Below are 24,302 nucleotides of genomic sequence, written 5' to 3'. Positions count from 1 at the left end.
AGACACAGATCCTGCCGTCCCGGAGCTCAGTGTTGGAGTAATAGATCGGGGAGGAAGGCAGACGTGTATAAAAACCTGATGGCTGTTACTTAGTACAGTGGGCCCCCGCAGCCCAACAGTTTCGCCCACAGGCATTGGCCCCCGTGGTTTCCAGTGTGGCTGTACCTTAGATTCACCTAAGACTTTGCTATTCAGAATCCCAATGCCCGGGCCTCGCTCTAGGATGTACGGTCTGGGCATCAGTATTAAAGCTCCTGGGTGACTCCAGGCAGTATGAGACCCGGTGCTAACAGTATGCCCCCAGGTTCTAATTTAATTGGACCTGGTGGAGTCTGGGCATGGGATATGCTTAAAACTCCCCTACGTGATTCTAAAGGATAGCAAAGCTTGAGGAACACAAGTCTAGAGCAATGATTCTCTACAGCGGAGGGCCGTTTTGTCCTCCGAGGGACATCTGGCCATGTCTGGAAACATATTTGGTTGTTGCAATGGGGTGTGCTACTGGCATCTAGTGGGTAGAGGCCAGGGATGTTGCTAAATATCCTACAATCCTCACCCCCACCCCCCGCCCATGCATGGTCCATCCCCAAGTGTGTAATCGTGTCAAGACTATGAGATGTCTAGAGAGACCCTCGCACCTGTGCCCCAGGACTAAGACACATGTCTAAAGATGTTCATAGGACAGGCGAAAACAGATCAACCTGGATACAACCCAAATGCAGAGGTGAATCTGCATATTCATAGCATGCACAACTTCAGGAAACCATTTGCGACACATCAGGGGTGAGAGAACAGAGGCTTCCCTGGGGGGAGACAGAGGGGGGTCCCCAGAACTGAGGCTGCATTTCCAGCTAGCACCAGTGAGTTGATGAGTCTCTTTCTTTCCAGGATTTTTGGTTAGTTTGCCATTTCCTGGGGAAATGTATCCTATTTGGTCTCTTTCGGTAATTTGGGCAACTCCAGTAAAGAAAAAAAAAAAAATCAGCATTCATGGAAGTATTTCCTGCGGTATAATTGATATACACATAATAGAAAAAAAATTAGAAACCATGTAAATATCCAGAAATGGCAAAGTGATTAAGACATTATGGTACATCAACTCAATTGAATGTTATGAAGCCATTAAAAAGGATAATTAGGAAGGTGATTTAGAAACGTAGGAAATTTTTGTGATATGATGGGAAGTGAAAAAAACAGGAAGTAAACAGCACAAACACAGTGATTACAACTCAGAAAAATATGTTGGCCTGTGGACAAATACTGGAAGGATTTGCAGAAATAAAGACTGTCGTAATTAGGATACTAGAATTATGGGTGGTTTTTTTTTTTTTTTTTCCTAAAACTTTCTTTAACGCTATTTTTTTATACTCAAAATCTTTTGGGACCACTGCCCAGCCCATATCCTTGTCTGCTGAACACTGAATCCTGCTCAGCCCTCTTTGGTCCCTGAGACCCTGTATCCCACCCTGGGCACCTGTTCCTAGCTGGACGAATCACATTCTCTCTACTGATTGGCTAGAGAGGACTCAAGATGCTAATCCCTCTGGGATAGTCTGTCTTTTTTTTTTTTTTTTTTTGTTGAGATAAAATTCACATAACATAAAATTTACCATTTTAAAGTGTGCAATTCAGTAGAGTTTAGTACATTTACAATGTTATGCAATCATGGCCACTATCTGATTAAAGACCATTTTCATCACCCAAGAAGGAAACTCCATACCCATTGGCAGTCACTCCCAATTCTCCCCTCCCCCAGCCCCAGGCAACCATTAAATTTACTTTCTGACTCTGTTGATTTGCCTGTTCTGGATATTTCATATACATGGGACCATGCAGTTTGTAGTTTTCATATCTGGCTCCTTTCACTTGGCATAATGTTTTCAAGGTTCATCCATGTTGTAACATGTATCAGTGCTTTGTTTTTTTATGGCGGGATAGTATTCCATTCATCCACTCATGGACATTTGGGTTGTTTCTTTTGGGGGCTGTTATGAATAACATTCATGTACGAGTGTGCGAACAAATGTTTATATTCTCTCGAGTACCTAGGAGTAGAAATGCTGGGCTTATAGGGTAACTCTTTGTTGAACTATTTGAGGTACTCCCAAAATGATTTCTAGAATAGCTCTATCATTTTACATTCCCACCAACAGTGTATGAGAGTTCCAATTTCTCAACATCCCCACTATTTCTTTTATTATTATTATTATTATTATTATTATTATTATTATCTTAGTGGCTTTAACGTGATATTTCATTGTGGTTTTGATTTGCATTTCCCTAATGATGTTGACCATATTTACATGTGCTTATTGGTTATGTAATTGGCAAATCCTTTGCCCATTTTTTTGAATGTTTATTTATTTTTGAGACAGAGATAGAGCATGAACAGGGGAGGGGCAGAGAGAGAGAGGGAGACACAGAATCCGAGGCAGGCTCCAGGCTCTGAGCTGTCAGCACAGAGCCTGACACGGGGCTCGAACTCACGGACCGTGAGATCATGACCTGAACAGAAGTCGGATGCTCAACCTACTGAGCACCCCCGGGCGCCCCTTCACGTGAATTTTAGATTCAGCTCTTCCATTTCTGCAAATTGGAGCTTTGAAAGGAGTTGCAGAGAATCTGTAGATGAATTTGGCCAAATATTGCCACCTTAACAATATTAAAGCTTCTAATCCATTAACAAGGGACGTCATTCCGTTTATGGAGCTATTTCCACAATGCTCTGCAGTCTTCAGTGTGCAGACCTTAAGCTTCCTTGGTTACATTTATTCCCCCCCCCTTTTTCTTTTTTTTTTTTTTTTTTGATACTCCAGTAAAGTGAACTGTTTCCTTAATTTCATGTTTGGCTTAGGGAAGTCTTTTGAACCAAGAGCATGAGCAGGGAGGAGGCGCCTAGATGGCTCAGTCGGTTAAGCGTCCAACTCTTGATTTCAGCTCAGGTCATAGTTTCACGACTTATGAGATCAAGCCCCTCACTGGGCTCTGTGCTGACAGCACGGAGCCTGTGTGGGCTTTTCTCCCTCCCTCTCTCTCTGACCCTCTCCCCTGATCTCTCTCTCTCTCTCTCTCAAAATAAATAAACATTAAAAAAAAAACAACTGGATGGTAACACCTAGAGAAAAACGAGTCTGAACGCAGATAAAGGCAGAAAGCAGAAATGATGTGAAAAGGAAGGCAGTTCCGAGAGAGAGATTGAGAACTGTCCTTAGAGCAAATGATTTGGACACCAGGCTCCTGCGTAAGTAGGAGTATCCCAGGCTGGAGGAGAGCACAGATGTGGCCAACGTGGCCAAACACCAAAGAAGCCCATCTAAACCAGACCTGCTCCTTAGCAGCTGGTGACAAGTTTTCTCCACTTCCTTGGTAAAGAGGAACTGGGGTGTGCTCCCAAGGCCAGGTCTTCAGGGTGCTTTGTGTGTCTGTGTTTTTCCAGAATGAGCCAAATGTAATTTCCACGTGCCCTGTGAGATCAGGCATGCGCAACAAAGGCTGGTCTCATAAAGAACTACCTCCCAGGGGCCGCCTGGGTGGCTCAGTCAGTTGAGCGTCTGACTGTGGCTCAGGTCATGATCTTTCAGTTTGTGAGTTCGAGCCCCCCATCGGGCTTGCAGCTCTCAGCGCAGAGCCCACTTCGGCTCTTCTGTTCCTCCACTTCTGTCCCTCCCCTGTTCATGCCCTGTCTCTCTCAAAAATAAATCAAAGCATTAAAAATTAAAAATATATATATATATATAGAACTACCTCCCAGGATTTTTATATCAAAATACTTGCACTGGAGGGTTCCACCTATGAAATGCTGGCACTTACAGATAGTCAACTGGGGGCTCCACTCCTCTCTCCCTTCAACAACAGATACTGTGTTTTCATTGAAGTGAAATGAAGTCACATCCTACTGATAATGCCTTCGGCCTCTGGGGGGTGGGGGGCGCAGCTTGGTGTGTTAATTCCTTCCATAAAGGTAGTGGGTTAGGGAAACGGAGAAGGAAGCAGTGAAGGGAGTTCAGAGCCTGACTTCCTAGAGGACAAAACAAATCTCTCGTAATAACTGTGGCTATTGGCTCAGCCGGTTAAGCCTCCGACTTCGGCTCAGGTCATGATCTCACAGTTCGTGGGTTCGAGCCCCGCATCGGCCTCTGTGCTGACAGTGTGGAGCCTGGTTGGGATGCCCTCTGTCTCTCTCTGTCTCTCTCTCTCTGCTCTCCCCCTCCCTCAAAATACATAAATAAGTAAAAATAACTGTGACTATTGGAAAATCATTTCAAAAGAAAATGTGTTTTTATCATCCTGGCATTTGCTCAAGGATGTGGCTTTGGGTCAGCCAGCCCCCCGGCCCTGCCCGCACCCCCCCCCCGCCGCCGCGTCTCCCCACACCTATTTCAGGATCCCAGGCAGAAGCTGCACAGGAATCACAGGGTCTCAGAGTCATGGGGAGATAATCCTGCCCCCTGGGTCAGGGGGTCAACACACTGCTTCCTTTTGGACCCGGGCAAATAGACAGCCACCCCAGAGCATTTCAGTCTCAGTTACTCACAACACTTTACTTCATTCATTTACTTACAACAACGTAGCTAAAATGTTACGGTCTTTACTGCCTGCTCTATGCTTGAAGGGAATTGTTTCAGTTAACCCCCACAAGGCTGTGAGATAGGTATTGCTGTCATCTACATCTCTCAGGTGTGGAAACAGCCTTTAAAAAGTGGCGAAACCTACTACCGGTGAGGAAACTGATCTGGGCCCAGGACACATGCTCACACCCTCCTGCTGACCTTCAGAGCCAGTGACGCTCTCCCGCCTGCCTTGCTTGCCTCTGCAAATGTGGCTGCTCCAACAGTCCCCGTCACAATCCCCCAGTTTCTTACTGGCCAAAAGACTCTAGAGCAGAATTTTTGAAGCTGAGTCCCAGCCACCATCAGAGATGGTTCTCTGCGTCTCCTCACCTGCGTCTCCCTCGTGGGGCCCGATGTCGTCCTGGACCCTGCGCCTATCTCCTGGTCCGGCTGATTGAGTGCCGGAAGTCTGATCCCATCTGTCATCAACCCATTCAGCAGATCGGGTGTTCATCAGTAAAAATTGCTGGGCCAACTTGCAACGTGGACGGATATCGCAAAGGCGCCCTCCACAGGGCTGGCACCAGGATATGCTCCCAGCAGCAAGTTAGAGGGTGCTTGTTTCCACACAGCCTGGGAGCATGGGGGTTTATCAACTTTCTGATCGTTCCAACCCGAAAAATGAAAACTGGTAGCTCAGTGGAGTTTTAACTGGTCTTTTTAAAATTATGAACGTAGTTGAGCACTTTTCACGTTTTTAAGAGCTGTTTCAATTTCCTCTCATATTCCTGATCATATCCTCTCTCCACTTCTCTGCTGGGTTGATGGTCTTCCCACATTGCCTTCTAGTTTTTTATGTATTAGGGAAATTAGCTGTTGGTAGGCAATATACCTTGCAAATATTTTTCCAACGTAGTGTTTGTCTTTTGATCTTGTTTCTAAGCATAAGGAATTTTTATTTTATTTTAACATTTATTCATTTTTGAGAGAGACAGAGCATGAGCAGGGGAGGGGCAGAGAGAGAGGGAGACACAGAACCCGAAGCAGGCTCCAGGCTTTGAGCTGTCAGCACAGAGCAGGCTCAAACACACAAACCGCAAGATCATGACCTGAGCCAAATTCAGATGCTCAACCGACTGAGCCACCCAGGCGCCCCGAACTTTTAAAAAAAATTTTTTTTTAATGTTTGTTTATTTTTGAGAGAGAGAGAGAGAACACAAGCGGGGAGGGGCAGAGAGAGGTGGACAGAGGATCCAAAGCAGGCTCTATGCTGATAGCAGCAAGCCTGATGTGGGGCCCGAACTCATGAACCACGAGATCATGATCTGAGCCAAAGTGGGACACTCAACCAACTGAGCCACCCAGATGCCCCCAGTATAAAGAACTTTTTAAAAAATTTTATGTACCTAACTTTACCAATCTCTCTTTTATGGTCTGTGCCATGTCTCGAAGGACCTTCCTCTCTCTGACGTTACTTTACTTTTATTCCATTTTGTAAAATTCTAAATCCTTAGGCCATCCAGAATTTATTTAATACAGTCTGAAGTTAGGCAGGGTTCTTGTGAGGATTGAGATCATGTGTTTGCGTGCCAGAAGGGCAGAGGACATATAGTACGTGCTCAGTAAAGTGCTGTTATTAGCATGCAGAGGAGGGTAAAGGGCATAGCCAGTGCCTGCACACGTCTCTCTCCTCAAAGACATATCGGGGACATCCGAGGGGCTTTAATGGGACATCAGTTACCACTGTGTGACTAAGAAAGAAAGGGGTCCTCTCTCTGGTACCCACAGATCACAAGGTGCCCTGTATATCCCCAAACAAGAAAGCCCCTTCCCCAAAGCCCACTATCCACCCTCTGATCTCAGCAGGCTCTTTGATGCTGTCCTTCATACTTGGTACCTAGAGGAGGCTTCTCTTTTAAAATGTTTTTTTTTAAACATTTATTCATTTTTGAGACAGAGACAGAGCATGAACGGGGGAAGGTCAGAGAGAGAGGGAGACACAGAATCCGAAACAGGCTCCAGGCTCCGAGCTGTCAGCACAGAGCCCGACGCGGGGCTCGAACTCACAGACCGCGAGATCATGACCTGAGCCGAAGTTGGACGTCCAACCGACTGAGCCACCCAGGCGCCCCAAGGCTTCTCTTTTTAAAGAGCCCAGTGAGCTCTTGGCTGGATTTTCTTTTGGACTCTGCTCTACTTGGCATCAGGCCCTGCAAACCCCCGCCAAACACTCACTAACCGTGGTGGAACTCTCTCTCGTGTAAGGAGAGACTGAAATAGATGTGTGTTTGGAGGCTTACAAACTGAGTGTGATTCCACCACCGCGGACACCAACAAGGCCACCGACAACTGCATTTCCCGCCCTGTCTTGTGTTTTAAGAATGGGTTCCAAAATCTACAAGTCTGGGAGCCACCAGGCCACAGAGAAATAGAAATGAGGTGGGAAGAACAACAGATGTGGCTAGAAGGGAGAGCAGGGGCTGTTGGTGAGGGCTCTGCCTGTTACGCTAAAGCATTTGGTTTTTGAACAAGTGAACGACACGGCTAAGTGGATAATCTAGAAAGTCCACTCAGCAGCTGATGCAAAGAATGGATTGGAGGACTGAGCTTGGAAGCAAAGAGGTTACTGCAGTGGCCCCGGTGAGAAGTGACATGGGCTGTAGGCGCGGGGGGCCAGACAGAAGGAATGAATTCAGGAGTCCAATTTGTCGTTATGTTCTCCTGTCCGTTAGACTGTAAACTCCATGAGGCACCATCGGGTCTGTCTGGCTCATTCTGTTAGCCCCGTGCCTAGGACAGGACCTGGCACATACCAGGTAGTTCATAAACACCCTGTTGAATAGATGAGTGATCAAGGACTTAGGAAGGAGGGACAGGTTGGGGACTAAGACGGTTAGGAAAGCCCCGTTTGGCGCATCCATGAAAAGCTCTGCAGCAGGCAGCTGTAAAGCTAGGTCCCGAGCTCCGGACAGAGGAGGGCTGCGGCGGCGGTGGGAGTCACCTGTATAATCAGACCCTGGCAATGAACTGAGAGCGCCTAGGCAGGAGGCTAACACCGAGGCTACCCTGCCAGTGAATTACCACGCAGGTTCCGTGGCTTCTCCCCAGACGTGATGGACCAGGAATCCGCAAGTGTAGCGCCTGCACGTAGCAGAGCAGGTGGGGCAAGAGGACAGCGGCAGGGGAGGTGACTTTGGGTGGCGAAGGGACGAGGCACGCCCGCGTCTCCGCCCCGCCGGGACCTTTGGTTACACTTGGCGCCGCGCCGCCACCCCTCCCGCCCTCCGATTGGCCACCGTCCCGCCCGCGCCCCCAGCCTCGGCCAATGGGGACGGCGCGCGCCGGAAGCCGGAAGCCCGGCGGCGCCGGCGTCCCTCAAGTAGCTGCCGCGCGGCGCCATGAGAGGCTTCTGGACAGCGCTGACGGCGCGGCGTCTCTTCCCCCTGCGGCTTCCTCCGCGGCCGCCCGGACCCCGGCTGTCGAGCGGGCCGGCGGCGGCGGAGGCGGGCGCCCTGGAGCGGGCCATGGACGAGCTGCTGCGCCGCGCAGTGCCCGCCACGCCGGCCTACGAGCTGCGCGAGAAGACGCCGGCGCCGGCCGAGGGCCAGTGCGCCGACTTCGTGAGCTTCTACGGCGGCCTGGCCGAGGCGGCCGAGCGCGCCGAGCTGCTGAGCCGCCTGGCGCGGGGCTTCGGCGTGGACCACGGCCAGGTGGCCGAGCAGAGCGCCGGCGTGCTCCAGCTGCGCCAGCAGCCGCGGGAGGCGGCCGTGCTGCTGCAGGCCGAGGACCGGCTGCGCTACGCGCTGGTGCCGCGCTACCGCGGCCTCTTCCACCACATCAGCAAGCTGGACGGCGGCGTGCGCTTCCTGGTGCGGCTGCGGGCCGACCTGCTCGAGGCGCAGGCGCTCAAGCTGGTGGAGGGGCCGCACGTCCGGGTAAGGCCTGGCCCCGGGCCGCCCCCCGCCCTGCACCAGGTCCTCGATCTTGATGGCCCTCCCCGGAGAGTCCTCACCTGCCCCTGCAGCCCCAAACACTCCACCTTCCCCAGCCCGAAGCCGCGCACACTTTGCCCAGAGTTACAGCCCCCTGAACCCCTGCCCCGTCCCCTTCCTTCCCAGGCTTTCTGAATCCCTGCCTGGTTCCACTGTTGACCCTTACTAGAAACTCAGCACCGCCTGCCTTTAACGTGACTGTCACTCCTCCTTCCTGGTTAGCGTGCTCCACGAAGTCTCTTTTTTTCCGTTTTAGCTGGGAGTTTCCTGTATGTGGTATACTTGAACCAGTACCAAACCGAGCACCACGTAGCCTCCAAAAACCCAGGTGGTGTCAGCACACGTTAGCTGCACACTCATTCTGTGTGTAAGCCTCGTTGTCTAAGAAACCCTTTGGAACGCACAAAGATGATGTCTCTGGGCTCTGCCGCCTGGCTGGGCAGGACATTTCACTTTCCTGAGTTCAGCCCTGAAATGTGATGATTCCAAGTTGAGTACTTGAGTAATCAGGTGCGTAGCATGGTGGGCTCATGTTGGATGCAAGTAAATACAGTAGGATTTAAAAAACGACACGAAAGATCCCGATAGGCGAATATAGTGCTCTTATGCTATTGGTATTAAATACGAAAGGACCACTAACCTGCCCTTTTAGTGAACAACGACCAAAAAATGATGTAAATGTTTCAAGAAGCGTCTGATGTTCAGAACTTTTTAAGGTGCAGTTGGCTTTAAAAAATTGAGCAGTTGATTGGTTATGTCCTAATTCACTTAGAACTCTAACACTGGCACAGTAATTTTCATGTTCATTGCCTTATTCTTACGTGGGTTAAGGAGACAGACACTGAGGGGGGGAAACTTGACCAAGAACTTAGAGCAAATAGATATGTCTCCGATCACCTACGCACATCTTAAGTCTGGGGTTCTTCGTGGTACGCTTTATAACCACGTCCTGCTGCGGGAGTTACGGTGTTCACGGAAGACTTTATCTATGTGCCTAAAGATCGTGTATCGTTAAGGATGGGGTTCGCTTCAGTGATAATAGTGCTGTGAATTGATTACTCATGATGGCTGCTTAACTTATAATGCCAAGATCTGAATTGATCATGATTCTGGCTCAAGCCCGGTCTGAATGGCCGCGACTGTGTTCGACACACCGTGTGCATTCCCATCTGCTTGGGTCTAGTCTTCAATCCAAGCATACTTTATTTTTTTCTTGAAGCAGGGACCAGCGCTCCATGGTGGTTTTTCTGAAACTTGATTCTTACTGCCTAGGAGACTGAAGAGTTGGGTAGAATGTCGCCTGTCCCAGAATGAAATCGTTTACCTGTCTGTCCATCCATCTATGTGACTTGTGACCACTGGACATGGTCTTGGCACTAAGGTCACTCGGTCCAGAAGCTTCCACTCTAGTACAGGAAGAGTTAGCAGCAGGCACGGTGATGGTAGGTGCTTCTCATGCACTTGCTCGTTTGCCAGCAAGCCATAGGGACCTGTTGTACAGAGGAAATTATTAAAGCTTGTCAAAGTCAAGTGCAGTGCCCAGGGTGCAGAGCCGGAACTCGAGCCCCGTCCTCATGACTCCCGAATTGTGTACTTTGTCGCTGCACGTTGATTCTCAGAGTTGACGACTGGACTAGATCTGAAAGGGATTTGTTTTCTTAGAATCTGCCTTTTTCCACAAAATCAAGGGCAAGATGAGACAACCCGGTTAGTTAATGGGTTTGTTTTATTTAGTTTTACCAAATCAGTTTAGTATTCTCTGGTTGCGACTGCATTTGCTCTTTCCAAGAGTAAACGTACAAACTTCCGTCTCATCACTAACCTCAGTGCTCATCTTTCTCTGACACCACAAGTCGGTCTTTACTCCCTTGAAGGCTGGAAGGACCAACATTTAATGTCTTTCTTTTGGCATTTTTGGCTTACGCCAAACCACCCTGCACATTGCCAGCCGTACCGTCCATTTCTCGCCCCTCTCCACAGAACCTCTCTGCCGCCACGCCGGCTCTTTGACGGAAAGTTCCTGAACACACATTCCTGCGCCATTCTTGCCTGGGAAGCCTGTTAGAGTAGGAGCTGCTCATCACTGAGCCTTTCCAACACTCCAGTGCAAGGTGGCCTTACCTGGTCTGACGGTTCACAGGCTACGTTGTTATTTGTGCACCTCACCTGCATTTTGTACCTTCACCACAGAATGTAGCGTCTGAGATGTATTACTCCGCCAGCCCTCCCCCACCCCAACTGGATAATCAGCCCCTTGGAGACTGGGAGCCTTGTCTTCAATGTCCAGCATAGCAAAATGCCGGGTGATGCATGAGACGAGACTCCCAGGTCCCCCGCCACAAGAGCAGGTCGGCACATACTGCTCCCAACTGTCTTGACATCAGACCATTCCACGCAGAGCCTTGAGCCTGGAGGGAAGCCCAGAGGGCTTGGAAGGTTTCTGCACAGCCAACGGAGGCGTTGTGTCAGACACTTGGACCGCCGATTTCAGGGTGTTGGCCCCAGTGATTTCCGAGGTCCCATCCAGTTCTGAGTCCTCCGATTCTGTGAGATGTTACTGAATGCGTCCATGCCTTTGCTCTTCCCCACACGAGAAAAGGTGGCTGTCGTGCAGGCTGGGAGGTGGCAGCTGGAAGCCGTGACGTTGAGACTGGTTTGGGGGAGAGGGGCGTGCTCCAGGGAGATCCCAAGCTGCCAGCGACACCAGGCCCTCCGGGGTTCAGGCTTCCTTTGTTTTTTCAACCAAGGCTGTGCACACACAGAAGAAACATTGCATACCCACAGGCAGAAAGTCATTTGGAGTAAAGATCTTTCTTGAGCGAAGGATGACGACTGTAGCCTGACCTTTGCGTCCGTGTGTGGTCTGGACACACTGGGTGCAAGACGCCTCTTCCAGGTGCTGAGTCACCCCTCTTGCCTTTCTCTGCCTGAAAATTCGGGCCTTGTATCTCGTGCATGTAACCGTTAGTGCTGAAGCCATGGATTTCCTTCTCCCGTGTCCCTCGTAGTCACGTAACAGTTTTCTCAACCCCTGTCACTTAAGTCGTTCAGAGAATCATCTTTTCTGTCCCTAGAAAATGTCACTGGGATCCGGCCTCGTACTCTATCGCCAGAATCACTTAGTGTGTGTACCGCGCTTTGACTCCGTTTCTTCTCCCACGTTCTGGATTTTGCATCCAAGCTGATGAGGCGACGCAGCTAGAACTCTCTGCGTTTAGGAATACAGTGTCAGAAAGTACTGGAAGTTTGGCACGCGAGGCTTTAAGGCAGGAGTCTCGGGCGCCAGGGGCCTGGGGTGCCCCGTGATGCTGGGGGAGTGGGGAGCTCGCTCCGCCAGCGCCTCGGATCTCGGCACCCTTCACCGTGGGCACACAGCACCTCACCACAGCTGCGCTGCTCCCCGGCACCTGCTGACTTCCGGACACGCTAGAGGAAGTCACGTGAACACGCTCCAGTTGCCGTGCGGGCTGCTACGGACTCAGCCCCGAGCATTTACCCCGGGATGTGTGTCTGCCACGCGCTCTTGGGTGCCGAGTCCTGTAGGACGCCGTGGCATTTTCAGGGGAGCCAGCTAGCGTGAGGCCGACAGCCGTGCTGATGGGGCGTCTCTGGCGGGACAGCGGAAGAAGCGCCGTGTGGAGATGGAAGGGGCCGGTTCCCGGTGCCCTCTTTGCCATCCACTGGGTACAGTCATGGTTTCTGGTGGTTTTAGCCCATTGGCCGTGCGCCGACGTGAGAGGTTGCACCGGCGGCTGCTACGCTCAAGGTCAGCCTGCTTCTCTTCCAGGAAATGCTGTGAGGGTTGTTCAGCTTTGCTAAAAATAAGTTTACAGACGAGGACACGGTTTGTCCGGCTCTTGGTCTCTGCCCGGGGGTTGTGATTACTGGACGTCGGGCTGTGAGGATCAGTGCACGCTTGCTGTGTGTGTGGTCTAGACGCTTTTTGATTTTCTCCGGAGGCGTCTCCGAAGGCCTCTTGGGGTTGAAGAGTGCAGTTTCTCAGGGAGAAAGTCCCCCGTGAGGCTGAGTTGAGTCCATATTCTAGAAGGTCTGAGCACCGTCCAGCAGTATGGGGACACCGGAGGGTTTCCTGATGGCAGTTTGAGCGGAGAAATTCCAGTGGGGTGAAAGGTGTGCAGGCCTTGACGGTGGGGAGGGGGCTAAACTCGTGCCAGACGGGCCGGCGTCCCCACCGTTGCGATGTCAGGCCGCACCCGACACCTTGTCATCTGGCCTCTTTTAGTGACATGTCCTGCTTTTCAGTGAACACAGAGGTCCTTGTTGGCTCTCCTAAATTCTGTGCTTAGCTAAACTAAAAAGGACCTTATTTGTAGTTCATCAAGGCTGCCCCAGTCGCCTGGGGTGGTGTGGGGGGGGGGAGCCTCTATCAGTTGGAATCAGACCTAAAATGTCTTCGCTGTGGCCCTCTGACCCTGTCCTGTGCTTCGGGCCCGCTTGCCCAGCTCAGGGCTTCTGAGCAGTGAAAACTAGCTTTTCTCCACATTCCAGACATCGGGAGATCTCGATAGCCAAAAACTCCAGAAGAGAGGGTGGGGGACCGCTTTTTCTCTGCCAGAAGGGGAGGCTGGCTGGCCTTCCGCTCAGTGTCCTCCAAGATGACAGGCGTTGGCGGGTCCGGAAGACTGAGCCCACGCTGACTGGCATCCCCGGCAGTTGTGAGTGGGAGTCTTGGATCGAACACCTGACAACTGATGGCTGAAGTGATGAGCGAGAAGCCTAGGCAGTTTCTCTCCCTCCTGCTGTCGGTGATCCCACAGCCTTCGGGCCGCTGGTGCCTTCCAGCAGGGACAGCTGCGGCCGGTGGGCACTGAGCCTGGGGACGTGTGCCCTTTCACCTAGATACCCAGCTCTCATGTAGCAGTGTCACATTTCACAACCGTCAGTAGCCCGAAATAGAACGAAGAGACCTTGGAGGGCGAGCTCTCATCAGCCAAGCCATTTCTTTCGAAATTAATCCTGAATCGATACCGAAGCCAGGCATGTCCCACACTCTCCTGTTAGGGATGCGCTGGAGATGCCCGCACACCCTCCATGGAGTTCGGCCGATCCAGTCCCAACCGTCCAGTGTGGAGGTTCCCAGTCCGGCGTCTGTGAGCCTCTGGGGATGATCCATAGATGAGTTTCACAGGCATCCACGATTCCCAGGAAACTGGGTGCAAAAATTGAGGAATGTGTGTGCATTTTTCTGGGGAGCAGGTCCGTGGTTTTTAGCAAGCACTCGAGCACGTGAAGACCCCGGGAAGTTTAAGAACCGCTGTGATCCGGTGTAGTGAATACAGTTGTATGAGCAGCCGTCTGTATGCCCGGCACGTGGCCTCTCTTGGCCTCCCTTCCTGCCCCTTCATCCTCTCCACTCTCTAGTCTGTCTCCCCTTTTTCGTTTGACATCAGTCGGTTAACCGTCCTCCACGTGGGAGAGCCCGCCGAGTGCCTCTGGATCCAGAGGTGTGAAGTCAAAGCCACCTCTGCCTTCAGCGAGCGTGGAGCTGAGGGAGGGAGACCGGGTTATGGAATTCAGAGTTAAAGAGAATCGCAAAGGGCATCTGGTCCAACCATTAAATCCTTAAAACGGCTCCACCAAATCCTTGTAAACCCTGCCCTGGGTCCCCGCTCGTGGTGATGTTCACTCTCCCCGGATAGCATCTGTGGTCAACCCTGGCTATTCCAGACTTCTCCTTTACGTTAAATTCGGTCCAAGTCTATCTGTCCGTGACTCCCCCTTGTTGGTCCTAAGTTTACCTCCCTCTTCGCCCCCATGGGGTCCCACAGAACAAATCGGTGGCTGGTTCTGTGCCCCAGGCCTTAAATATTTAAAGAGGGGTCTTACTTCATTCTGAAAGCTTTTCAGAGCCACCAGCCCTTTATTTTACTTATTTCAAGCTTATCCTCCAGAGACACAGTTGTGAGTCCTTTCGTTCACCAGGGAATAAAATGTGGACATTTTTACAGCTTTTGCGGTGGTAGCTCTCTGTCAATTCTGTACTGGATATACTGAGATGTATGTTATTCTTCAGTAACATTCAGCGTATCTGTTAGTATGTAGTTCATCTGTGAATAACAGAGACCCGAAATAATGGTGGTTTGAATAAGACAGAAGTCTGTCTCTCATGTAAAAGTCTGGAGGTAGACACCCCAGGGCTGATTCTGTTCTGTGATGCCCTCAGTTGACCCTGACTTCCGTCTGTTGTTCTCCCCGAAAAACCTTCCTCCCCAAAGTTACCTCATGGCCCAGGATGGCTGCTCCAGCTCTAGCCATCACATCACCTTCCAGGCTGCAGTGAGAGGGACAAAGAAAAGATGAGCAAAGGGCATGCTCCTGCCATGTTTACTTCTGCTTACATCTGTTTGGCCAGGACTCGCTCTTTTGACTGCCCCTGGCTGCAGTGTGATCTTGAACCTGGACAGCCATGTGCCTGCCTCAAGCATAAGACTTTTGTTGATTTGGAAGAAAAGGAAACAGTTGTTGAGGAACAACCAGCCGCGTCTGGTGCCCCGGCATCCTCTCGCTCGAGCCGTCAGGAAGCCTGTTGCGGTTACATGTTCAGTGCGGTCACAGTGGGCTACACCGAGCTGGGTCTGCCCCTGCGCCCTCGCCTTGCCCTGGGTGCCTCCGGTTCCATTCTTGCTTGAAAGGTTCCTGTGCGCACGTGTCTTGGATGGTAAAGTTGGCTCCTCACTTCCAGAAGTAGACTAGATGTAATCAGTGAAGTGAACTTAGAATAATTTCATCAAATCTAAAGTCACCGATTGCCGGACACACTCTATTCTATGTCCCACTAAGGTAGAAAGAAATGCTACGAGTGAAGCGGTGACCCCGCCATCGTTTGCAAGATGAATCCCGACTTCAGAGACGTTACAATATGAAAACGCGCACCTTTGAGTTGACGGATATGGTGCCTGGACCCCCAGTACTTGCCCCTCTCAGGAAACAAGAGACGTTTGGGCACGTCCCAGAATGTTCCCGAGAGGGGGAGGTCCTGATCCCCGCGCCCCCCGTGTTAGCGTTCCCTTCTTGGCGCACCAGCCGTCGCTCTGTCGACTTCGCGAGTTCCAGTCGCGTTCACTGTGGCGCGTGAGCTGGAACACGCCGTCCGATCGGGCAGCTTCGCTCAGATCGAAAGCTCCCGCTGAGGTCTTACCGAGGGGGGGTAGCCGGGCGGGGGGAGAGCCGGGTGCCGGCCGCCTGGGTGGGGTGAGTCCCGCGGAGCTGTCACCGAGGAAGCCGTTGGGAGAAGCACCCCGCGGTCTGCTTTCGCGCCCCTCTTGCCTGCTTGATCCCCCCGTGTCGGCTTGACCCCCCCGTGGTGGCACAGAGGTGGGCTGGCCGGCCTGTCCCCAGAAGCCAGCACTCTGTGTTCTCCCTTTCAGGAGATGAACGGAGTGCTGAAGGGCATGCTCTCAGAGTGGTTCTCTTCGGGGTTCCTGAGCCTGGAACGGGTCACCTGGCACTCGCCGTGTGAGGTCCTGCAGAAAATCAGCGAGTAAGTATTCAAGTTGTCACTTTTCCTGAACGGGAGCTGAAAGCCGGCCTCTGTCCGCGCGCGTTGTGGCCCAAGCACAACGTGTGTGGCCCGTGGTCAAGTGCACGGCCCGCCTCTCCCCACACCCCATTCTCAGAGCCACAGGGTCCCGCTGGGCCGACTCCTGGCGTTAGTGACCCCAACGGCATCTGCCTCCCGTAGTTGTGACAGCACCTCCCTGGCGTGAGTCTCTGGATGGGCTGTGTGGGGCGTGGTCCCCGCGTGCGCAGGACACGGCGAAGCCCGAGCGGTCCCCACGGACAGGAGCCGCTCTTCCCTCGCGGGTCTTGGTGCCCATGCCGTCTTATAGACACTGAGGCTCGCGAAAGGCTGCGCTTTGAAGCGTGACAAACCCGAGGGGCTCCCATTTGACACGTTGCAAACAACACGTGGCTGACGAGGCCGCTGGACAACCCGGGCTGCGTGTTTGCAGCACGGACTTCACGCCACAGACTCGGAGGAGAGAGCGGCCGGGAGGTGCAAGCATCCTCAGGTCACCCGTGTCAGGATCTGCTTCCGGGGGCCTGCAAACTAGCCTTGAGACCAGGTGTGAAGAAGCAGGGGGCAGTTTGTGGGTCCGAGGGTCATTAGCTGCTGTTCCCGTCAGCCAGCGCTGTTTCACATTAAAACGGTTTTCTTTGAATTTTCCTGGCAGGTCTGTTGAGGCTGCATGCGAAGGACGGATGGACTGTAGTGAGGACTGGGCCTCACTGAGCGAGCCACCAAGGCTCCCTTGGCAGTATGCACAGGAATCGGCAGTGGTTACGTACCTTGCGAGCTGTCCCCCTGGCTTACTTCTTTCTGACTTTCCCCCAGGTCTGAGGCCGTGCATCCTGTAAAAAACTGGATGGATATGAAACGACGCGTCGGGCCTTACAGGAGGTGCTACTTCTTTTCTCACTGTGCAAGCCCCGAGGAGCCCTTGGTCGTGCTGCACGTGGCGCTGACCAACGAGATCTCCAGCAACATCCAGGTACCCGCGGACGGCCGGCTCAGGGCCGCGTCGCAGAGCCCTTGACGCTGTTTTAAACGTGGTTGTGTCCCCCCGCCCCCTTGTGAAGTAGATTGCCCCAGGCATCTGTGGAGTTTTGAATCGGCTAGAGAAAATCTCCCGGTCTGTGGCTACAGAGTGTAGACATGTCATATATAGACAGTTCCAGAACAAGGATGGCACTCCTCTGGGGACATCGACCTGCAGCTAAGACGTGGCTAAGGAAGGAAGGGTGCACCCTTCAACACTTTAGCAGTCGTTAAAGGGCCCCGGGGCCGGGTTTCAAGACCCGTGGCTAAAACACTGAAAATCAGACCGTGCGGCGTGCCTGAGGTGGGCCCAGAGCTCGGCCCAGGGAGCCGAGGAGCCGGGACCCTGTTTGGCAGGCACTGCCTGCTCTGGGGTGGACGGGAAGGAGCAGATCCTTCCTGCCGGGGCTGGAGAAGAACCAGTGCGGGGGCTGGGAGCAGGGGCCTGACCACGGGGAGGGTGAAGCAGGCGAGGGAGCGGAGACCCTGGGGCACTTGGGGCTTGTCAGAGCGCGGGGCCCGGTGGGCTGCGGCTCTGGGTCCGGGATGGCCGGTCCGGAAGCCGGAAAGATGATACCAGATCCCAGGATGGGCATCCAGGCAGCCTTTCATGGTATCAGAAGGTGGAGAGACCAAGCGGGCGGGTGTTCTTGACCTCCACGGAGAAAGTCCCTCGTGAATGTTGGTTTGTGGGACCCGCACGCGCTGCAAGCTGCCACAGCCTCTCTGAGGGCAGTTTGGCGATGTCTGTGAACATAGAAGATGTGCGTTCTGTGCGACCTACAATCTCCACTCTGGGGAGTTCTCCCTACGTGATGCTCAGACCTGGGAGCGTGGACGGTTGCTCACTGTCCGGGTCTTGAACGGCCGGAAATTCAGGCTCCAGACCGGCATGTTCAGTGTGCGCTTAAGCATATAGGGATCGAGCGTTTGCTGGGTGCCCGTCAGCTCATGAGTCATGTCCCCGCGTCCCTGCTCGTGCCACCCTGGGCATTCAGCGTTTCTCCTGTTATTCTTGTCCTCGTGGACGCGAGGAGACTGAGGCTTAGGGTAACTTGGGAGATCTGCCCACGATCCCAGTACCAGTAAGGGTGAGACCGGGGTTCCACCCCAGCGCTCAGGGCGTGGGAGAATGGGGCGCGTGGGCACGGGGAGAGAGCATTTGCACAGGGTGTGCATGTGTGCGTGTGTGTGTGTGTGTTGAAGTGTGCACGCACCTACGCCAATGGGACCGACTGGAAGGTGTTCACCGGAAGGTTAACAGCAGGACTTGGTTTGGGAATAACTTGTGATTTCTTCCTCACGCATACACGTTTTGCCTCGTTGACATCATGCAGTCTCTTGTGTAACCAAAGAAAGATTCATTTGTGTTTTGAAAGCTTTAAAAAAAAGGCTGGCTGGAACATTTTGAGCAAGGAACACAAGGTAACCTGCAGCATTCCAGAAAGACAGCGGAGGCGACCTCACACGGTGAAGAGTAGGCATGAGGCAGAGGTGCATCCTGACCCAGGTGGCACCGAGCTGTCAGAGCGCGGCCCCGGGGGGTGTCCCTGGCCCTTTGTCCCCATCCACCCCGCCTTCCTACAGCAGCGGCGTTCTTAGCTCTGCAGAAGCCACGGGAAAGACCCTTTGAGCATCTCCAGGGCGTGAAAGCTCGAGGATGTCGTCCCCCGGGGGACACGCGCAGACCCGCACATTCCACACACAATTTCACAAAGCTCGTGGACTCCCAGACCTCGTGGAGGGAACACCCCCGCTGCCAGAATCGGGTGTCGCTGATGGAAGTTAGCAGCTTAAATGCGTTCTGGGAAGCAAGCTGGTGCACCTGCCTCGAAGCAAACTGGAGGTCCCCGCCTGCCGTTCCGCTGTTGTCCGGTGACCTTCAGAGTGTTGAGGTTCAGAAAACCACACCCAGAACTCAGAGCTAATAAAATCGGCCTTGGCTAGGGGACTTCCCAGTAGGAGTCTTTCTGCATTACTTCGTGTGCGTGTCTGTGCGGATGTGTGTTTTCCCCAAGGAAAAACAAGGACATAGCACAAAATCAAAAGGGTACAGAAAAGTGAACTTGCTGAGAGAAAGACTTTATGGGATTGCGTATGGCCTGTTGAGAAATCTGAAAGCCCAGAGTTCAGAGACAAGGAGCAAGAATGACTGCAGGGTAGAACGGTCAGGCCCACGCAGGGCAGCCACGGAGAGGGAGGCGCTGGCCTACCAGCCGGGTCGGCGGGTTACGTCTGGTGCTGGCAGGGAGAAGATTCATCCGTCTCTGACCACACAGAGGCCCGGAAAAGGCAAAGGGAACACTCATTGCTTGTTGAGAAGTTCGCTGCGATAGAAACAGTGCAGGGGGAGCAAACAACCCAGGGAGGCCGTGCGTTGCCGCCTCCGGAGAGGTCTCAAACCGGAACAGGCCTTGGGTCTCGAGAGCCGAGGCCCCGAACAGGGCCGAGGTCTCCGGGCTCGCATCCTCACTGGCTTCTCCCGGCCCCGAGAGGTAGGGCAGGCATGGGAAGCGGGGGGCCCAAGCCCACCATGACCACCGTGGTGTTTTCCAGGCCATAGTGAAGGAGTGTCCCCCGTCGGAGACGGAGGAGGGGAGCCAGATCTCTGCGGCCATCTTCTACTCCATCAGCCTGACGCAGCCCGGACTGCAGGGGGTAGAGCTGGGCACCTTCCTCGTCAAGCGAGTGCTCAAGGAGCTGCAGGTGGGAGCGCTGCGGGGGCAGGGGGTGTCAGCCCCTGGGGACGGGGGACGAGAGGGGATCTAGAGGGAGGTAGGAGAGGTGGAAAGGGCCAGATGGCCCTTGGCACGTTCTAGGCTCCCCGAGAACACTCAGGACGGAGGCAGTGCCGAGGTTAGACCCGGCAACCCGGCAGCTTGCGGGCAGATAGGCTGGCTTTTTTTTTTTTTTTTTTTTTTTTTTTTTGGTAATAACTTCTGTCCGTTATCCTGGGAAAAGCCCCTCGCCATCCTACAGCAGAAACGCTCAGGTTCTCTCTGGGTCTAGCTTTTTGAAACTCTCTCCTAAGGGGCTTGAGTGAGCCGCAATGGGCAGAATCTAATTAAAGGTAAAATAATTAGGTTGCTAATAATTGGCTCTGAGAGTGGTATCCTCCTATTTGCGTGGTTTCAGCAGTGTCGCTGCAGCAGAAACCCTTCCGAGGAAAGCGACAGAGTGGAATTAAAACGTCAGCGTGCTTTGCATTAAATTCCTAATCAATCTTAAATCTGAGAACTCAGGGTTCAGCAGGCGATCAGCATCATTAGAATCACTCTCTGTCACTTCTTCCCTGGAGGCGATAGGGAGCCACATCTAATTAATTTAAGTTTCTTCTTTCCTTCTTCTTTGCTGAGGTGTTGATGAATGGGGTGGGGGGCGGGGGCGTATCGGTGAGAAAGGCGGAGTCGGAGGTTCACCCGCAGAGTCGATTTCTGAATCGGTCAGATTTGGCCCCTCAGCCCAGTAGCCATCCTGCTGGCTGGTCACAGCACCCCGCCGTGAGCCAGAAAGTCACCAGAGAGAATCCCAAAAAGCCGTGTCACTCTTCTGCACGAGAGTGTTCATCGCGGTTTATAAAGGCAGACCCTCGAGAGGAACACGGTTAGGAGAACCCTGGTACAGTCTTATCTTGTACTCTGTTAAGTTATGTGTTTGGATTCTGAATGAAAAGGAGAAAATTGTCACAACGTAAGTTCAGAAAGCAGGGATAGAAGTTAAATGCCTCGCCCGCGTAAGAAAGACGGAGTTACACTTTATCAACCCTGGAGACTAAGTTATCTCAAGTTGTGGACGATGGCAGTTTTGGGTTTTTTTTTTTTCCTTCCATCATACATTAAAAAAATTCACCTGTAGTGACCATAAATTACATTTTTAATCAGAAAATGCTGGGTTTAAAAAAAAAAAAAAGAAACTTGTCCTTGAGATGTCGCTGTAATTTGAACATGAACCGTCCTGTCTGCTATGGAGAAACCCCCGGTGCCCCCCCCCCCCCGCCTTCTGGCCCACAGTCCACACCCACTGTGGGCTAGCTCTGCAAGTGATGATTTGTTCAGTACACGGTCACCGGGTAAAATGGCAGGCCGGGCTGTGTGGCCACAGAGCAGTCCCCGGTAGGGGCACGGCAGACCAGACACTCCGGAGATGCGGTCACAGGACTGCGTGCCCCACTTCTCAGCAGCAGCCCCTGCTCATGTCGGGCCGGGCCCCTGACTGGCCATTCTGACAGGTGGCGTGGGCAGGGCAGCCGTCGTAGAGGCTCGCCTTGGGGACTCAGGGTATCTCTAGGGCCTGGCATATGTCAGGTTCTTCATAAATGCCCCTCGAAAGGAGAAAATGCACCCCAGAGGGCACGTGGTAAACCGCAGAGCGACATGCAGCGCTTAATGGTGCGCGAATGACACATGGAGAGGCGTTTCCGTCTCGGTGACATGCCTGCTGAGTTACGTGTGTGTGTGTTCTCTCCACCTTCCCTTCCCCACCCACCGTGCCCTACAGAGAGAGTTTCCTCATCTCGGGACGTTCTCAAGTCTGTCTCCTATCCCCGGCTTCACCAAGTGGCTTCTGGGGCTCCTGAACTCACAAGCAAAGGAACACGGGAGGAGTGAACTGCTCACAGATTCCGAATGTAAAGAAATCTCGGAGATCCTAGGCGGTCCCGTTAACGAGACCCTCAAGGTCTCGCTCAGCAGCAGCGAGTGGGTGAAGTCTGAGAAGCTGGTCAGGGTGCTGCAGGCCCCCTTGATGAGGCTCTGTGCCTGGTACTTGTACGGAGAGAAGCACCGGGGCTACGCCCTGAACCCCGTGGCAAACTTCCACCTGCAGAACGGGGCTGTGCTGTGGCGCCTCAACTGGCTGGCCGACACGAGCCTCAAAGGCGTCACCGGCTCCTGCGGCCTGATGGTCAACTACCGGTACTACCTGGAGGAGACGGCCGCCAACAGCACCAGCTACCTCTGCGCCAAGAACATCAAGGCTTCCGAGCAGGTGCTCAGCCTCGTGGCCCAGTTTCACAAGAACAGCAAACTTTAAACCTGCCCTCAAGCAATGTCTCTGACTCAGAAAAGGATAATTTTCTGGATGGGTTGGGGGGGTTGGGGTGGCGGATTATGGATCAAAAGAGCCTTTTTTAGTAAAGCAGAGTTGAAGTGCGCTCTCCTGCCCAGAGCAGGGCCGCACCGGAAGGCTGTGTCCTAACTCCCATCGCGCGAGAGCGAAGGCGTGGTGCCTGGCGCGCGATGGGGGCTCCGGTGGACGCGGGGTGGGTGGGTGTGCTCTCCCCAGAAGAGCGGCCTGGCCCGCTGCCAGAGGGGGTGCGGTGGCACCTCCATCTTTAGAAAGGTCTAGAGTCTCTGCTGGCTGTCGTCCCGCGGTGGACCGGGCAGCCTCGCGAGGACCCCGGCAGGTGGCCCAGGTGAGCGTAGATTTTCCCTCGAGCTTAGAACGTAATTCAGCCGTGGTTGTCTTAGCCGATTCTCTCCACTCGCCGCACAGGGATAGCGGGCTGTGCTCCATTTCGCTTAGATTTGGGAGATCCTGAATGTATGAAAGTGTTCGTGACTGCACACCGTTTGCCAAAATCGCCGAGCACGCAAGGCGTGGTTGCCTGGGGCTTAAACCGGATCGGAGACGAAGATCGCGGTGCTGCAGGCTTCCAGTGATCCTCGTAGTACAGAACGGTTTTGTTCTGCGAAGCATTAAATAGGTGGTTATTTAAGACGGTGTGTGTGGTCACCTCCGAGAGCCGAGACCCCACGGGCTGGGCGTGTGCGGGTGTCCCGTGAAGGAGAGCGTGAGGACAGAGAGGCAGGGAGGGGCGGTGTCCAGGGTTGTGGGAGGGGCGGGGTGTCCGTGTGTGCGTGTCCTCACTCCTGCAGACGGGTCCCCCAGCCTTCCGTGCCCTTCATCTTCCAGACCCGACCCCCGGTCCTTGTGCGTCACCTCCCACGTGGGGCTGCTGCCTGATCATGAACGGCGTGACGGTGGTCGCCACTAGAAATTTCTCTCTCTCTGGATCCTGGGGGCAGCATTCTGGTGCTGTTCCACTTGGCCCCCAGGTAATCTAGTGCTTGAGCTCTGGAGCCCCACCAGGCCCGGGGTCCTCGCCCTCGAGGGGCTCGGGGAGAGTTCTTCCAGAGCTGCCTGCCTGAGACCCCAACCCCGCACCCCCGCGTTTCACACCTTCTCGCATTATTTAGCCTCCTCTTGCGCAACTTTTCAAACCAAATACACAGAAGCGGACAGGATAGCCTAATGAGCCCACGTGCCTGTCACCCGGCTCCTGCCACACCCAGTGGTGGTTTTTTCTTGTCAAGCCTCTTGTCATGACTCCTCTCCGGCGCTTCGTAAGATGGGCCGGCTGGCCGGCCGGGCGGATGTGGGTGGTGCAGTGCTCTGAGTGTTGTACCCCCCCAAATTCCTATCTCGAACCCTCCCCGCCAAACGTGATGGTGTTAGGAGGTGGGGATCGGTGCCCTTCACAAGAAGCCCCACGGAGCCCCCGGCCCCTTCTACCATGTGAGGTCAGAAGACGGCCCTCCCGCAGCCGTGCTAGCACCCTGACCTTGGATCTCCAGCCTCCACTCGGTCGGTGATATTTTGTCACAGCAGCCCAGGCGGCCTGCGATGGATGGACGCGGGTGGGTCCAAGTCACCGACGCGGGTGGGTGACGCCATTGGGCGTCAGTCCGAGTCACCGAAGGGAGGGAGCCGGGCCGCCTCGTGGTGCCGCGCTGGGCCAACGCTCACCTCACACTTTGTGTGCTACCGTCTGTTCAACCCCACGGCCCCCAGGAGGGCAGAGGCGGCTCAAACGGCCCGGCTCACCGCTCCCTGTGAGGGACGACCAGACCGCCCAGGTGTACATATGTCATCCTTTGCAAAATAGCCCCGCAGCGGTGGGTTCGGAGGGCTGCAGCAGGTCACTGGATCCCCGCGTCGTGAATTTACGTCCCGCTGGTCACTGCCCACCGCCCAGGTGACGTCGTTACGCGGGGGACGCGGTAGCCGTGGGTGTAGGTGCTGTCTCCCAGACCTGGGCTCCAGCGCGCTTGCTCTCAGGGAACCCTGGGCAACCCCTCGGACTGCAGTGTCTTCCCCTGCAAAGTGCCCACAGAGGGGACAGACTCACAGCAGGTGCTCAGTACGTGACTGTCCTTGGGTTCCATAGCACGCCAGGTTCAGGCCTGAAGCTGTCCTCCG

The 24,302-nt window shown here is 53.7% G+C and overlaps 1 protein-coding gene across 1 annotated transcript; it reads left to right on the top strand.

Annotated features, from left to right (window-relative positions):
• The first annotated feature begins 7,948 nt into the window (after positions 1–7,948).
• Positions 7,949–22,818, top strand: MLYCD (malonyl-CoA decarboxylase). Its single transcript, XM_030298014.1, has 5 exons — positions 7,949–8,485; positions 15,931–16,043; positions 16,899–17,055; positions 19,659–19,808; positions 21,600–22,818. The coding sequence occupies exons 1-5, from the start codon at positions 7,949–7,951 to the stop codon at positions 22,131–22,133; spliced, it is 1,491 nt and encodes a 496-aa protein (XP_030153874.1). The 3' UTR covers positions 22,134–22,818.
• Positions 22,819–24,302: the final 1,484 nt, after the last annotated feature.

This window comes from Lynx canadensis, chromosome E2 (assembly GCF_007474595.2).
Source record: "Lynx canadensis isolate LIC74 chromosome E2, mLynCan4.pri.v2, whole genome shotgun sequence".
Classification (NCBI taxonomy): Eukaryota; Metazoa; Chordata; class Mammalia; order Carnivora; family Felidae; genus Lynx; species Lynx canadensis.
Note: the sequence above shows the minus strand (reverse complement) of the source record. Positions and strands in the feature narration are given on the sequence as shown.

Excerpts from the sequence above, each read along its gene's own strand:
- MLYCD (XM_030298014.1), top strand. The coding sequence starts at position 7,949 with ATGAGAGGCTTCTGGACAGCGCTGACGGCGCGGCGTCTCTTCCCCCTG. Across the intron at positions 8,486-15,930 it reads TGGAGGGGCCGCACGTCCGG|GAGATGAACGGAGTGCTGAA; the intron begins GTAAGGCCTGGC and ends TCTCCCTTTCAG. Across the intron at positions 17,056-19,658 it reads AGATCTCCAGCAACATCCAG|GCCATAGTGAAGGAGTGTCC; the intron begins GTACCCGCGGAC and ends GGTGTTTTCCAG.